The sequence below is a fragment of the Misgurnus anguillicaudatus genome, chromosome 19 (genome assembly GCF_027580225.2).
Source record: "Misgurnus anguillicaudatus chromosome 19, ASM2758022v2, whole genome shotgun sequence".
NCBI classification, from domain to species: Eukaryota; Metazoa; Chordata; class Actinopteri; order Cypriniformes; family Cobitidae; genus Misgurnus; species Misgurnus anguillicaudatus.
The window spans coordinates 30293510-30306137 of NC_073355.2; the positions used below are offsets into that span (position 1 = coordinate 30293510).

General features: G+C 36.9%; 1 protein-coding gene across 1 annotated transcript in view; it reads right to left on the reverse strand.

Annotated features, from left to right (window-relative positions):
- Window positions 1-12628, reverse strand: part of stat5a (signal transducer and activator of transcription 5a) — a 180381-nt gene that overhangs the window by 108330 nt on the left and 59423 nt on the right. Inside the window, exons 5-11 of the mRNA XM_073856651.1 lie at window positions 12049-12138; window positions 10667-10841; window positions 8905-9035; window positions 6093-6244; window positions 5765-5920; window positions 1797-1976; window positions 1114-1201 (exon numbers count right to left, since the gene is read on the reverse strand). Of these exons, the coding sequence (XP_073712752.1) occupies window positions 1114-1201; window positions 1797-1976; window positions 5765-5920; window positions 6093-6244; window positions 8905-9035; window positions 10667-10841; window positions 12049-12138 (972 nt within the window). The remainder of the gene's footprint in view (window positions 1-1113; window positions 1202-1796; window positions 1977-5764; window positions 5921-6092; window positions 6245-8904; window positions 9036-10666; window positions 10842-12048; window positions 12139-12628) is intronic.

Consider the following 12628-nt stretch of genomic DNA (forward strand, 5'->3'; position numbering starts at 1 on the left):
GACATTACAAAGCATAGTTTATTTGACTCGTGTACGCATACGTTGGATGCATGCGCATTACGACTAAATTCAACGCATCTACTGGGCTACATACTACATTTTCTGTACGCACACGCGCAACCTATGCGTACAACGTACGCAGGGTTTCAAAAATCATGGCGGTGCGCATACAGTTCATGCGCACTCTTTTGATGAAAAAAATTGTGAACTGTACACGAACCCAGTGTTGGGGAAAGTTACTTTAAAAAGTAAAGCATTACGATATTAAGTTACTCCCCAAAAAAGTAACTAATTCTGTTACTTTTCTTGGAAAGTAATACTTACGTTACTTTTAAGTTACTTTTGCGTTACTTTTTCTTACTTGGCTGAGGTTTGATCTCTTTCAGGACTTTTTTTCCAGGCGTCCATCGCAAAAATGTCAAGGTCTGGCCTGCCATCTTTGTTTCTGACTAAAACTGTTCCTGCTCAGGCACGCACGCTTAGAGAGTGCGTAAATCTACGTGACTACGTTCAGTTTAATTCAGTATATTTTTTATCATATTCATTAAACTGAAAAGTAACTCACATTACTTTTTTTTTAAAATAACTCAAATATTAATGTGTACATTTATAAAGTAATGCGCTACTTTACTCGTTACTTCAGAGAAGTTATATTATAATGTAATACACGTTACTTGTAATGCGTTACCCCCAACACTGCACGGACATTTGCGAAAATGGACCATACTTCTGCCTTTTAGCATCATTTGCTAATTTTTAATTGTAACCAAATGTGTCGAGATACTTTTTGATGCTAGTTTTACTATGCCTTTGATAAAATGCAGCATCTTTTCTCACAGCTGCACCACAAAACAACGAATTGAACTTGACTGACATTACGCAATGTGAATCCACCACATTTATTAAATTATTGACTGTGTGACCTGAGAAATAGCAGACAAATTTATTTTGCCCGAGTGTGGTGAATTATAAATAAACGTACAGAAAATGGTGTCTGGCAGCATACGTCTTTATAATTTACTCTGCAAACTGCACCACCAGCGGTTTGCTCCTAAAGGAGTTTCTCAGCTCAGTCTAAAGTTAAAAGCCTTCAGACGGACTCATTCTGCTTACCATGTTTCTAAAGTGTGCACTGAGGGTGCCTGTGGTCTGGTGGTACTCCATCACACAGTTGTTATTCAAGATCTCTCCACTGCTATCACTGGAACACATTCACAAAGGGAGTAGCCATTGAATGATAATAATAATAGCAACTTGTGCATTGAAACAAAAACAATGTTAAAAGTAAATGTACATATTTTTTCATCTATGCATCTTTTGTTAATGCCAAAGGCTGTGCATTCAGTCAAACTTAAATGCACATTTATCTTACAAATTAGGCAGATGCGCCTGGGGCAGGATTGTGTAACTTAAGCTCCCAAAACAATAAACAAAGTTATGCCGTGTGAAAAAAAGATCCAAACTATATTACATACTTGATCGCTTGCCAGTTTTCTTCTTCAGCCAATGTGTTGTTAATAGATGTGTTGTTTTGTTGGGAATTGGCAGTTCATGTTAATAGTGATAGAGTATATTTCAATGTTTGATTTTAAATAGATTTTTAGATGTTTTTTTGATAATTTGTACAACATCTACGTGCATGTGAATGTGTGTCATGTGACGCCAGGGGTGTGGCTTGCTGAGTATCTGATGAAACGTGTGTTTTGAGTCCGTTAGCAACTCCAGGTTCACAGTGACTCACCACCTACACCTACACAGGGCTTACTAAACATAACGTGTGCTTCGATTTAACTTACTTTCTGGTGTTTTCATTCTTCAGCAGGGCTTTGGCCTGCTGTTCGCTGATGATGGTGGCTTTGACCTGCGGTGGGTTCATGTGTACGTTGAGTTTGCCACCCACCAGCAAACGCACCGTCGCTGCAAATTTAGTTTGCGTTTTTAACACCTGGGGGGGCTGCTTTTCAATAATGAAGGTACTGCAGAAACAACACAAACAAATAAACACATTTATTGGCCATCAAAGTGAATAAACCACCTGGGTATCAACAAACATTACATTTCACCCGTCACACAATGAGAGCAGCAAAATCTCTTAAACTTAGGATAGGGTTACACAACAACCATTGTACTGAAAACTAATCCGTTTTTCGTAAAAATGCTGTATTATACACGCCAGGCCAGTAGTTGGGGATGTTACTTTGTAAACACTACACGGTTGCGCACATACAGTGCTGTGCAAAAGTCTTGGGCCACCATGCTACCATTAGATGTTGTTTTTGCAATTGTATAGTGATCATATATAATTATTTTTCAGTCTCTTTATTAGAATACAACCAGAAAATACAGGAAATGTGTATGTAGTATTAAAAACTGTATAAAAGTATAAGCTGTGGAGGTAATAGCAGGCAACAGAAGTTTTTTTTAAACCTTAATGAAATTAAATCCTTATTTCTAATTCTAATCGCATGACTTCCGGACTTAAAAACGCTCAAGATGTGTTTCGTGCCAAGAGAGGTCACACTAAATACTGACTGATGCCTAAAGAAGACATTTAGTTCTGAAATTGGTTTTGTTTTTATTTTTGTCTACATATTTCCTGTATTTTCTGTTTGTATCTTAAAAAGAGTGAAAAATAAAAATGTATGGATGGACATTAAAACTTTAATACAACAAAGCTGGTGATGGTGGCCGAAGACTTTTGCACAGTACTGTACACATTCTCCTACAGAGCGATAAATACAAGCAATCAAAATGGTGAAAGCATCAAGCAATTTTGATCGTAAGGAATTTGGTTTATTACTACAAGTGACCCTGGACTATAAAGTGGCAACTTTGTTGGATAATTGTTAAAAAACTCAGTATCTTGAGTAGCAAAAACACAGTTATGGTTGTCAGGTACTGGTAATGGTAATAATTGTATTGTTTTCGCCATAGCATTACATGAAATCCCTGTATGTGTGCGTCTAACCTCCGGACCACACGGAGATTGTATCCCTCACTCACTGACACTTATTTTACTTTTCTCGTTTTTATTAGAACATTTTCGTCATAGTTATGGTCATCATGAATTAGTTTCTCTTGAGTTATCTGTTATCATCTCGTTTGCATCAGTGAAAACACATGAAAAAAACTATGACAAAATTATTCGTCAACGAAATTAACACTGGTTTGCACTCTGAAAACTGTTTTTAAAAGCTTCCATTTTCAGGACCCCAAAACAATGCTGTCAATGTAAACCAGTCCTTCCAGAAAATAGTTTTTTGTTATTGTTGTGGGCAAAAATCCTTTTGCGGCACGTTTTCTTAAAAAATGTGATGGAATATGCGGGATATTTATGCAATTTTAACTGGCAAAAACTGTTTTCAGTTTTTCATTGATGTTCACGTCGCGTAATAGGCTTAATGCCCAGCTGCACTACTTCCTGAACTTCAGCCAGCTCCTTGTTTCCTGTCTGCCATTATTGGACAAACTGATTAATCCAGGTGTGCCTGACCTCAGTAGTCACAACAACAATAATCAGACACACCTGGATTAATCAGTTTGTCCAATAATGGCAGACAGGAAACAAGGAGCTGGCTGAAGTTCAGGAAGTAGTGCAGCTGGGCATAAAGCCTATTACCTCACTTCTTAAAATACCCATGACAACAGGGGACATGGCATGTGTGAAGTAAATGCAACATTTTTCAACTTTCTGCTAAGATATATATGACTTTTTGCTACGAAAATGCAGGGATTATTATGAAATCATACAAGCCCCGCATGTTTTGCAAGGAGAAATCTGCAATTTATGCGGCGAAAGTGCGGCGTATTTAAAAAATGTGGCCCCTGCATAAATATGTGGACTTTGGCTGATTATGCATTGAATCATGCGATCGCATAATCGTGTTTTTTCTGGAGCGACTGGTAAACAATCAGCCAAAACGCAAAAACGGTTTCCTGTTTTTGGCCAAAAACACTGTGGTGTAAACGTGGCCCTATATTAAAGGAGGGATACAAGTCATCCACATAGCAGAATATCAATGGTAACTATAAGCCAGTGGTTCTCAAACTTTTTCAGCGTGCGGCCCCCTTTGTGTACGGTGCATTCCTTCGCAGCCCCCCCAAAGGAAATTTATGACAAAAAACAGTTCTAACACTTCACATTTTAATTAAACAAAACATTAAAGTATACAAAGTAGTGCTGCCTTATTTTTTTATGTTTAATTTCACAGAATTCATGATAAAATAATGTACTTTATAAAAATGTCATAAAACTGGGGCCCCCCTGGCACCATCTCGCAGACCCCAGTTTGAGAACCACTGCTATAAGCTACCTAAGAAATAACTCATTTGATGACTTTCATGTGAAAAAGCGACAATCTAGACAGCATGCCCTAGCACAGTGTTTCCCAATCCTGATCCTCGAGTACCCCCTTCCAGAAAGTTTTAGAGGTCTCCTCATTTAAAACACTTGATTCAACTAATCAGTCTCCTTTCAGAATGGATAACATGTCTCCCTAACAAGTTGTTGAGTAAAATCAGGTGTGATAAGGACACATCTAGAACTTTCTGGAAGAGTGTACTCGAGGACCAGGATTGGGAAACACTGCCCTGGTAAATACATATATTTGCTTTAGAAAATGTAATTTTAATTTTGTAAATGCAATTGAAGTGTATTATTTAAAGAACATTCGCAGTTTATGCTAACTCCATAAGAAAGCTTGGAAACCACACTCACACAGCCTCGATCACATTTCTAAAAGTGATGAAAATATATTCAGGCACTGATGGCTTTTAAAGGCAGCACGGCTCCCATTAAGCTCAATGTTCCAGTGACCCGAGGCAACACACACAAACACACACACACACACACACACACACACACACACACACACACACACACACACACACACACACACACACACACACACACACACACACATAAATAAAGGTTGAATGGGTTCAACCTTTGTGTTGGGTGTGAACACAGACAGCAATGAAATGATACTGAATGAGGAAGAAAGTGAAAGAGAGCAGAAGTTTGTAGACGCTCCCTTGTGCATCACATAAGATTGGTGAATCACTCTGACACACGGTCTCCGTTGAAACTGCTCACAAATTCACACAACCCCATGCAGGGTGAGTAATGCATCAATACTCATTTATTTATCACTGTGAGATGTTCATCTTTGCTTGTGATGTTCATCGTGGTCACAAAGTGCGAAATGCTGTAAAACAGTCTGTTTGTTCTGTTTCACAAAATCCCTTTTTTTATGTGTGTATTGTAAAGTTACCTTACAAACAAAGTCACGTATACTAGAGATAATGCATAGAAATGCACAGACATGAGAGGAAGGTCACATATGTTTTTGGTTGTCATGGCGATATACATGTACATTCATTGACATGTTATAATGCACATGCACCGTGAGGTCACCGACGAAATACTAACAGCACCTACAAATAGAAAGCACCTATAAATACATACGCACCGCTTAGCAAGGATATTGGTTGCGTCTCTGTACTTTGCAATCACTGAATCTTTTTCCACCGTAGCCGTGGCCAAAATCTTTCCCCATTAACCGTCAAGCAATAGCGCGGTCCGAATTCTGAGTGGACAATTTCCTTCCTCTATACTTCAGAGTGCATAATGGGTAAAAGTGTACTAATGCACATTTGTCAACGCTACATTACCCATAATCCCAGGCAGTTCCTTTTCCTGCTATGCTTATAGCAAAGCACTTACCAGCCCATGGCATGGTATTTCACTTACACACATACACACCTGGTGACTAAAGCGGAGATGATATCAGTGATGGTGCCGTTGAGTTCGGTGAGCAGCTCTTCGATAGGGCCTGGTATGGGCAGCTGCTGTCTCAGGTGCTCCGCCCTCCGGATCTGCTGACGATTCTGCCAAATGGTTTCTGCTAGCTTCTCGCACCTGTGCGTATGGACACACGCGCACGCATTGAAATGAGAAACAGAAGCATAATTTGAAGATCTGCTCTGCGTTTGTTATGTGTGGGTGTGTGTGATGTAAACCCAAATGTTTTATGCAAAAGCACATGCTTATCATTGTTTACATAACCGTCTTAGCGTGTGCGTCTGTGTACCATGACTGTAGTATGTCCAGTCCTCCCTCGGGAGGTCCGCCGTTGCCAGCCAGCTGTTGACGTCTCTTCCATTGTATCAGCTCATCGTCCAGAATCACCGTCTGCTGTTTTCGTAGCAATGCCAGCGTCTTCTGGTGTTTCTCTGCCAGGGCCTGGGCACACAAGCACGCACAAGCTTATATAACATCACAGATAGACATGACGCATACAGTACGTACTGACCGTCCTGTACTGCAGCGTCTTCTTGTTCGTTACGAAGCAATGATTCCTGGGTTACTACAATGAGCATTTCCTCTTATAATGTATGCTTTGATCAATTTTTAAGTGGAAGTATTACAAACAAATAATTTACATTAAAAGAGGTTCACGTTTACATCAAAATGGTACTTAAAGAAATAGTTGAAAATTCTCAGTTAAACTGAGAATTTGTACGGTTTTCATTTAATTTTAGGTGAATCGATCTCCAAATGCAATAAGATATAATTATTATTATTATTATTGGATGATTGATTTGATTTCTTAAACACCTGGAGGAAACTTAAAAAAACATTATGAACAAAAGAATATTCATGATGTTGTTATAAAACTATTTGACAGAGTATTAACACTTAATAACATTTTAATGACAAATTATATTTGTATCATGGGTAAAAAGTGGTCAATTATGTTGTCTTGGTAATGTAAAGTGTCATGACAAGTTATGATGTATTGCTTTATGTCAAGTTGTCATAGCAAAGACATATCAAACAATGTCATCTTTGCATTAAAATGACATAATTGAACGAATGACACTTAAAGGAATATTCCATTTTCTTAAAAGAAAAATCCAGATAATTTACTCACCTCCATGTCATCCAAAATGTTGATGTCTTTCTTTGTTCAGTCGAGAAGAAATTATGTTTTTTGAGGAAAACCTTGCAGGATTTTTCTCATTTTAATGGACTTTAATAGAGCCCAACATTTAATACTTAAATCAACACTTAACAGTTTTTTTCAAAGGACTCTAAACGATCTCAAACGAGGCATAAGGGTCTTAATCTAGCGAAACGATTGTCCTTTTTGACAAGAAAAATAAAAAATATGCACTTTTAAACCACAACTTCTCGTCTAGATCCGGTCGTGATGCGCCAGCGTGCGCAATACGTCATGACGTAAAGAGGTCACAGAGGACGAACGCGAAACTCCGCCCCAGTGTTTACAAATGTGTTGAAAGAGGACCGTTCCTACGTTGTTGTATGTCAACTGATACTAATTAATGTCTTTGTGTCAGTTTATTGTTTACAATGGTCCGCAAATGTGCGTTTCATATATGTAACACGTGACCTCCCTACGTCACTACGCATTTGCGTTAGGTCGTGCTGGACCGGACCTAGACGAAAAGTTGTGGTTTAAAAGTGCATATTTTTTATTTTTCTTGTCAAAAATGACGGTCGTTTTGCTAGATAAGATCCTTTTGCCTCGTTTGGGATCATTTATAGTCCTTTGAAACTCCGTTGAAAAAACTGTTATGTGTTGAGTTAAGTGTAAAGGGTTGGTGTCCATTAAAGTCCATTAAAATGAGAAAAATCCTGCAATGTTTTCCTCAAAAAACATAATTTCTTCTCGACTGAACAAAGAAAGACATCAACATTTTGGATGACATGGTGGTGAGTAAATTATCTGGATTTTTCTTTTAAGAAAATGGAATATTCCTTTAATGACAGTTGTCACAAATGTGCATAAAATCTCCTTCATGTTCATGACACATGTCATGTCATGATTATGAAGGTGTCATTTCAGTCTTATGAACAGCCCTTCAACTAAAGCGTTACCAAAAGTTTTTTTTATCTTATTTAGCAAATGATAATTACAATCTCTGTTTAGCTGAAGAAATGAAGTCATATACATCTGAAATAGCATAAGGGTCACTTATGAGAGATTTTTCATATTTTGGTCAACTGTTCCTATAATACATATTATTGGATTATTATAAACTGCCCAGGTATAGATTCAGATTGACCCCAGAGTCGGTATGTTTTCAATTTGTAACCTCAAAACAGGACCACAAAACCAGTCATAACGGTAATTTTTTTAATAAAATAGCTTTCCATACCATACCATTGATGTATGGTTTGTAAGGATTGGACAATATTTGCCCAAGATACAACTACTTGAAAATCTGGAATTTGAGGTTGCGAAAAAAATAATAATAAGAAGAAAATCACCTTGTCCAAATGAAGATTTGGCTCCCCTTGTGATGTCAGAAGGGGATAATACCACCCCTCAATCTGCACTATCCAACCACGGCACTGGCATTTAGTGCAGAGATCAACTCATTTGCATTTTAAAGGACACACCCAAAAACGGCACATTTTTGCTCACACCTACAAAGTGGCAAATTTAAACATGCTATAATAAATTAGCTATATGGTGTTTTGAGCTAAAACTTCACATATGCACTCTGGGGACACCAAAGATTTATTTTACATCTTAAAAAAAGTCTTGTGAAATGTCCCCTTTAATTTCCTAATGATCATTTTGACACACACAATGTATTGTTGGCTATTGCTACAAATATACCCGTGTGACTTATGACTGGTTTTGTGGTTCAGGGTCACAATTATGTTCGTGTGTTTTGCGTTTAACTTATTTCAAGTAATTACAAACCAAAGTAGACTTTATGGGGATAAATATACACGTGTCAAAAATGTTATAACACTGACACCTCCTCCTGATGTAACCGACCATGTGTTGCTCATTAAAAACTCTACCGTCACTGTTTGAAAAGGTTATATTGAAGGTATTGTGTGTCTGTCTGTTGGTCTGCATGTACCAGTCTGTATTTTTGCAGGGTATTGGCCTCTCGGGTCAGCCAGGCCTCTACTGTGGCTCTTTTGCTGAGCAGACTGGGTTCTCGTAACTGTCGGTCTGCTGGTGGCAGTGTGGCCAAACTCGATAACTGAGCTGAACATAACAGGGAGAAGAGTTTAGTCCACAAAACATGAGCTTCGCTAATAAAACTTCACTATTCATATACAAGTAGAAATGCCATTTGGATATGCAAATTAAATGATTAGTCCATTTAAATTAATCCAGATAATTTACTCACCACCACGCCACCCAAAACGTTGATGTCTTTTTTTGTTCAGTCAGGAAGAAATTATGTTTTTAGAGGAAAACATTCCAGGATTTCATTTTAATGGACCCCAACACTCAACAGTTTTTTTCAACGCAGTTTCAAAGGACTCTAAACGATCCCAAACAAGGCTTAAGGGTCTTATCTAGTGAACGACTTTCATTTTTGACAAGAAAAATAAAAAACATGCACTTTCAAACCACAACCTCCCGTCCATCCCCGGTCCTGCGACGCCCCAGCGCAACCCCACGCAATATGTCACACGTCAAGAGGTCACGGATGATGTATGCGAAACTCCGCCCCAGTGTTTACAAGTGTGGAGAAAGAGGACCGTTCTGACGTTGTTGTATGTGGAATGATACTAATTAATGTCTTTGTGTCAGTTTATTGTTTAAAATGGTCCGCAAATGTGAGTTTCATATATGTGACACGTGACTTTTCCACAGCATTACGCAATTACGTGAGCTCGCGCTGACGCGTCACAGGACCGGAGATAGACGAGAAGTCGTGGTTTAAAGTACATATTTTTTATTTTTCTTGCCAAAAATGTCAATCGTTTCGCTAGATAAGACCCTTATGCCTCATTTGGGATCGTTTAGAGTAATTTGAAACTCTGTTGAAAAAACTGTTAAGTGTTGAGATAAGTATTAAATGTTGGGCTCTTATTAAAGTCCATTAAAATGAGAAAAATCCTGGAATGTTTTCCTTTAAAAAACATAATTTCTTCTCGACTGAACAAAGAAAGACATCAACATTTTGGATGACATGGTGGTGAGTAAATCATTTAAGCTGTGATGCAATCAAGCAGTAGGACTTTCTTGCGTCAGTGAATGATGCAAAGTAAGAAATTACAAACATATCAAGTCTGCATTTAGATAGTATTTAGTTTTGATTAGCTATTAGTAGTTACCATAAGAAATAAACAAAGCTTGCTGGCAACTCTCAAACATGTAAATAATAGGTATTTAACTAGCTTAGCTATTCCCAGAAGAGCAATTATTTGTGCAAGATCTGCCTCTTGCATCATCGTTAGAACAATTAAAATTCTTATAATATTAATTGTATTAATAATTAGCATCATTAACACAAATTTGTTATTCAATGACGTTTATCCGTGCGTGTCTGCAATTATACAAGCTTTTTATTATGAAGATATTTATAGAGACGTAATACTAAAAGATGTATATCTATTAGTCCTGTAGCTAAATTGGTAAAGCATTGCATTAGCACAGCAAATGTCATGGGTTTGATTTTCCAGGAACACACAAACTGTTCCAAAGCATAGCTTGAATGCACCGCAAGTCGCTTTGGATAAATGCGTCTGCCAAAAGCAAAAATGCAATTGTTTTTTTTTCTATGATGAAGTGAATGATATGAGTGCATAACAATCTGTATTTTTGTTTGCTCATGCACTGAGCACTTTACAATATTGTACTATTGGATAAGTGTGCGTACATACCCTGTATCCTGAGGCTCTCCTGATATTGTATAATGAAGTACTCCTGGTTGTGCTGTAGTTTTCTGAGGTCATTCTCTGTGTCTTGAGTCAATATTCGGAGCTCCTCGAATGCTTGATTGATCTGATGGTACTTTTGCGACATGCTGTCCATTAGCCCGCCTACCGGTGAACTTGACTGCCAATCACAGACACACATGAATGACAACCAAATCTGGCACCTCATGGGCAAGAATTTAACTAAAATGTTTTTCAAACTATTACAAATAAACACTTACTTGTCACTGGATGTATAGTTATTGTACTGCCTTTTAACATTTTAGTCATTCACTTATGAATTTCCAACAAATAATTTTTATAATTTAGATAAACTGGTTGAATTCTAGCACTGTGTATAAATAAATGACAAATAGTTGTTTGTCTAAATTTAGGGTGAACATGAAAAGTGATGGGCAAAGATAAAATCGCGATTAATCGCATACAAAATAAAAGTGAGTTTTTGCATAATATAGGAGTAAATGCTGTGTATAATTATTATGTATATATAAATACATTCATGTATGTATTTAAGAAACATTTACGTGTGTATATATTTATATATTCTATATAAATTATTTGTAATATAAATAAAACATTTCTGAATGTATACATGCAAAACTCACTTTTATTTTGTATACTGTACGATTAATCTCTGCCCACAACTAGAATTTACGTATAAACAAACAAAATAACATTTCTGTTCTGCATATACGCATACATGGCATGAGTGTGAATGTGTGGCCTTCTTCATTTATCGACATCTTCCTCAGTCTCATGATTTATGGTAAGTCAGCTGAAGTAATAAATTCTGAAATTTCCCCTTTTACTCTCATAAACCTGAACATTCTTGACAGGTATCATGCAAATGTGGGTGGGTTAATAAGGGTATGTGTATACAGTACATGTATGTTCATAAATCAAACAGGCAATTTCAATCTCTGAAGCTCATAAAAGTCAATATCATGTTCTTTGGCTTTGTTTATTACCCACAATGCTTTTCAGAGCAGGCTACCACTAAAACAAACTTGCAGGGGTTGTACAAAGCATATATATATATTATATATATATATATATATATATATATATATATATATATATATATATATATATATATATATAGTGTTAATGTTGTCTGATTTACTATTTAATTGGTAAAACTCGATCTCTACTGTATATAGTATACTGATCATTTAACAAAAAAAAAGAAAACGCTAAGAACATCTGGGCACTCATTTATGACAAATTATTTGTAAATAATTGTATTTTTAAATAGTTAATAGAAATGAATTGTATATTTGAATATTTAATGAATCAGACATTCCCATCGTTATAGACGGTTCACTTACATTCGTAGCCTCTCTGACAAGCCTTTGCTCTGTGTACAGAATGTGTTTGATGCATCTCACCAGCTCCAGGGGACAGCGGTCATATGTGCTCTGAAAACACACACACACACCAAACCGAATTAGATAAACACACACGCACACTTCTATCTCCCATCTCTTGTTTTACTTTAACACATCCTAGTACATCGCCCAACACTAATGACAGTAAACACAGAGGCATTGCCTGCATTTTCTTGACTGACCTGTTCTTAATAATGTACTTAATCATGAACCGATATGCTCCACACACATACTGTACCGTATGTAACCTGTGCGCCCTTCTATGAAAACACAAGCATGCATTTCACAAAGTCTCCTTACAATTTATGTACAATTACATAGATTGTATCGTACTGAAACGAAATATCAATAGGTAATTGAATTTAGTGTAGCTATATATAGTAATAATTGTTTTTATTTGACAGCTATGAGATTACATGGAAGAAAAATTATCTAAGGTGTCACCTATAAAACTCCAGAAGAGATCACAACAATGTCAGAAAATAAGTTAATAATGACAGATATATTGTGTTTTATTAAA